We start from the raw sequence: 4083 nt of genomic DNA, 5'->3' as shown, positions 1-4083 counted from the left end.
CATATGGAGCTTTTGCACATCAATATCAGTGCTTCGAAGAAGGATCTGATTAACTTTGTGCACATACATATTTTTTTTAAGTGACATCTTTTCACCCAGTAAATGCTAACAATTATTTACAGAAGATTTGGGATTATCATTTTTCTGCTAATAGTGTCAAATTCATTAGACCAAGGTGTTATCTTTTGCCCTCTTGTTCATCGAATTTTCTGCTCATAATGATCATATCAGTTTAAACTTCTGAGTTTCAATCTCTCATCAAAATTGAATTGCTTGCAAATTATGGTAGACTTGTGTTTTGTTTACCTTTCAAGCATAAAAGGGCTATCTTGTGAAGGACCATGTTAGAGATCACAGAAGCTTAAACATTTGAATTGTAGAACAGAGCACAGAAAATGTAGGACTAGTAAATAACCTAATAGAAACTAGATTTAGTTTTGTTGAACTATTTCATCCTTTTCCCTAATCTGCATCAGTCTAGTTTAGCTCCGAATAAATCTCTTTTCATTCATGATCCAATACTATTGAAAGTGAAAGAAACATCAGTCAATTAGATAATTGCATTTGAAGGAATAAAAGCACAGTTCCATAAAACTGCAGCATGTACAAAAGTGAAAATTGGAATCTCCTTTTCCTATAAATAATATCAGTATTTCTGTGTTTGTTCAGCTCTATGAGACAGAGAGGGAACCTCAAGTAAGTATTTGTATAGAGCATCCTGTTCAAGATGTCATTGAAGCTTAAAGAAAGATATAAGAGGATCATATATATCTTGCTTGGCATTTTGACCCATAACATAATCTGCATGAGCATAATCATCCCTGTACTGCACTACAAGCTTATCATCATGATGACCATCAAGGATTTCCAGCAAGCGCCGTACATCCCTGACATCGGAAAGAGCATCAGCCCCACCATAACTGATGAAGAGAGGGAGGTCATTTGGAATTCTTGATATGTCATACACTGGAGGCAAGGGCTGTCCATAATGTTTAATATTCTCAACTTTGTTCTCATAATCATACATTGCTATGGTTCCTTGTCTGATCACTGCATTAGCCATAGGATTAAAACTTATTTTCCCTCTAATTAAGACCAACTTGTGCTTCTGTTGTAACCATGTGTTCCAGCTGAATTCACAAATTCAAAAGCTATACTACCTTTCTGTTTGAAGTATTAGAATAAAATGTTGAGTATCCTAACAATTTGATCCCCAAATCATTGCACTCATTGAGTTACAGTCCCCAAAAAAGTAGAAAATGCATTATGCATGAGTTATTCTTGAAAAGAACAAATTCCTTTTATATTAGTCAGGTGAATCAAGAATGCCAAAAGAACAACCTTGTGCATTCACTAATTTCAAGAATTAAAGCTAGCAATTCAAGGATGACCACTTACTCTGAGACAGATGAACCGTGTTCTTTGTTGCTGTTGATTGAGGTTCATGTTCCAAGAAAATATTCACAATTGAAGGGTTTACACAACAGTTGGGGCCTGAAACCATTACACTGTGAGGTCAATATAGGTGTCTTTTGAGTATGGCTAGCTAAGTAGGAATAATACGCTTAGAACCTGTGAAAGAAGTTAACAAGTTGGTGCAGTCAATGGCTGGTTTCTTGCACAAGTCCTCAAGGAATTTTATAACAGCATCCCTGTTCAAACATTGGGGCCAAAAAGTGAGGCCAAACCGATCTCAAGACCAATATTAATTCGTGTTTTGATAAAATCACAAAATTAGTGATACCCACTTCCTTAGTCTGACAAAATTGTCCACCCAGTGAAAAGTTAGAAATGGAAGTTCAATCTGTGAATGGTTTCCAGTGAATGTGTGATATCAGGTTGGATTTTGATCTTATTCCACCCACAAGGATAAAATGTTCTAGTTTTATGCTAGCAATACGATACCATCCATCAAAACCATAGTACAAGGTAATAACAGCAACACAATTGCTTGCTTGTAAAGATATCTAGAGTTGCTTACCCTCTCAGATTAAATTCAAATACTCCCAATTTGTACAAAGACTGCTATGAGAAAACCACCCTGCAAGTTAGTCCCGTTGAATTTTAATTAACATAAATAACAATAATTGTTAACAAGTACCTCAGCAATAAAGTTTTCAGCAGCATTTCTAGCCAGAGGTGATGTCATTTGATTGACATAGGCAATGGGACTAAGCAAGGCGGCTGAGCTCAACATGTTCGACAACTTGAACTTAGAGAAAGCAGCCAGTGCAATTAAAGTCCCCTACAAAACAATTCGTCACTTTTCTTATTAATTGAAATGTAAACAGAGGTCAGAAAAACTGCGAGCTAAATTTACCTGTGAGTGTCCAATATAGTGTAGTTTTTGTCTTGTTAAATGATGAACATACTGGATTGTTGCTGGAAGATCATAAGCAACTAACTCATCCCATGACCAATTCCAATAGGCCTGAATAGTTGAACTAATACAAGCATCAGATTCAAATAGGTGGCAAGAGATAAAGAACAACATTGATTAAAGGGCATTAGATGATTTGGTCAAACATAGTTCATCCATCAATACTGCCGTGTAAACTGGTTAAACAAAAAGTTCCGAAACAAGTAAGAATTGAAAAGCAAAATGCCAAATAGGCAGTCAGTATGCAAAAACCAACCGAGCCATTCGTAGCTAGTGATGAGTGTTGACGGCTATACTTGGTTCCACGAGTGTTGGAAAGCCATACATCAAACCCATTGTCTGCTAACAGGAATGCCAGAGATCGACTTGGAGGTAGCAAGAGCCATGTTATACCATCCTGCAGCATCGACCTTTGTATCAGTTTCCAACATCAATGACTAAAAACATGACATAAACTTGCTTTTGAAAACAAGTAGTGACCATGAAAAGCCCATGCTGTAGCAGAACCGGTGGCCTATTCCTCTGCGACCCACCGGACTGCCCTACTGGAATTCTCTGCATACTGAGAATATAACCATCTCTTGTTGTCACCTGAAACGGATCAATCACACAAGAAACTCATCACTAGATGCTCTAAAATCTTACTAATTTCGTGATGATGATCCGAACAGAGAAACAGATTCAGACAGGAATATCAATTACCAAGTGTTCTTCACAAGCATAGCCTTGCGTGTTCACCATTGATGAGCAAATACCATCACCGGGGGCTATTCCTAATGTAGAGGTAATGATAGCTGGTACCAATTCTGTTCTTCTTGTTCTTCCAAGAGATAACCCAGAAAAGAGAATAATGACAAGGATTATTGAGAGTGAAGACTCGGCCATGCTCTGGTTTCTGTACATCTCTAAGTTTCATTATGCCATTATTTATACACGGCTGAACAGAAAACCAGATAAAGACGGAGAAGAGCATTCACATGTCTTTTAAAACCCTTCCTCTTTTTCAACAGATTCGCTTGTGGTTAAGATCAAGCCATCTGTGGGGTCTACCCTCTTTCTTATATTAAATTTGGTGATTGATATGTGAATGGTGAATCACGGCAGAATAGAACAGTCCAATGTGGCCCCCATAGTAAGCCAAAATCATGTGCATTGCAGACAAACATTTTTGTCATGGCTAGCTGCTCTTTCGTCTCAAAGACGAGAGAAAAAGCCATGCATTTCATTTCAGTGAGTAATAGGAACCTAAACCAGATACCATTACTGTTTAGAGATGAAGGCAAGTTTGTATTCACTTATCTTCCATAAGCTCGTCAATCAGTTCTAATCACATATGATTTAAAATGCTTTCTTATGTAAAAATATCCTCCTGTTAAAAAATGTGGAGCGTTTTTAACTGAATCTCACCCTAATAAAATAGTTACTTACTTTTTAATTAACATTATCTTTTCATATTTATTTCTATTAAACACCTTATAATAAATATAAAGTCATTATCAATAGGGATACTTAAAAAAAAAAGACAATAATTACACCTCAAAGAACTAAAAATGTTTTATATTTTTTAACATTCAATTCCTCAAAAAAATTTTATACGGAGCGAATAGTTTTTTTTTATATTGACTTTTAGTCTATGTAAATAGTATTAAATAAGCCCACCCCAAAAAATACCCCAAGATGTGCCAGACTCGAGAGACATTGTA

At 36.2% G+C, this 4083-nt stretch overlaps 1 protein-coding gene across 7 annotated transcripts; it reads right to left on the bottom strand.

Annotated features, from left to right (window-relative positions):
• Positions 1 to 542: 542 nt before the first annotated feature.
• Positions 543 to 3343, bottom strand: LOC129303711 (triacylglycerol lipase 2-like). Of its 7 annotated transcripts, none has more exons than XM_054943201.1 (9): positions 3083 to 3343; positions 2861 to 2971; positions 2637 to 2777; positions 2321 to 2431; positions 2102 to 2245; positions 1749 to 1804; positions 1573 to 1652; positions 1399 to 1494; positions 543 to 887 (listed from the first exon to the last, which is right to left on the bottom strand). In XM_054943201.1, exons 1-9 carry the CDS (start codon positions 3281 to 3283, stop codon positions 832 to 834), a joined length of 996 nt encoding a protein of 331 aa, XP_054799176.1. In that variant the 5' UTR covers positions 3284 to 3343; the 3' UTR covers positions 543 to 831. The 7 variants fall into 7 exon arrangements, with proteins under 7 accessions (XP_054799176.1, XP_054799173.1, XP_054799174.1 ...); XM_054943198.1 differs by lacking the exon at positions 1749 to 1804 and adding an exon at positions 1982 to 2025 and having other exon boundaries at positions 543 to 1050; positions 2102 to 2212; positions 3083 to 3342; XM_054943199.1 differs by lacking the exon at positions 1749 to 1804 and adding an exon at positions 1982 to 2022 and having other exon boundaries at positions 543 to 1050; positions 2102 to 2212; positions 3083 to 3342.
• Positions 3344 to 4083: the final 740 nt, after the last annotated feature.

Source organism: Prosopis cineraria, unplaced genomic scaffold, assembly GCF_029017545.1.
Source record: "Prosopis cineraria cultivar Desert tree isolate PC_DT_omini unplaced genomic scaffold, ASM2901754v1 PC2, whole genome shotgun sequence".
Taxonomy (NCBI): Eukaryota; Viridiplantae; Streptophyta; class Magnoliopsida; order Fabales; family Fabaceae; genus Prosopis; species Prosopis cineraria.
The sequence above is the reverse complement of the archived record's forward strand: the minus strand, read 5'-3'. Positions and strand labels throughout refer to the sequence as shown.

What these genes read in the sequence shown, in the direction of transcription:
- LOC129303711 (XM_054943194.1), bottom strand. Translation starts at nt 3,283, where the DNA reads ATGTACAGAAACCAGAGCATGGCCGAGTCTTCACTCTCAATAATCCTT. An exon ending in ATGCTTGTGAAGAACACTTG is followed by an intron (nt 2,972 to 3,082) that starts GTAATTGATATT and finishes GATCCGTTTCAG; the next exon opens with GTGACAACAAGAGATGGTTA. An exon ending in CTTGTTAACTTCTTTCACAG is followed by an intron (nt 1,495 to 1,572) that starts GTTCTAAGCGTA and finishes TAATGGTTTCAG; the next exon opens with GCCCCAACTGTTGTGTAAAC.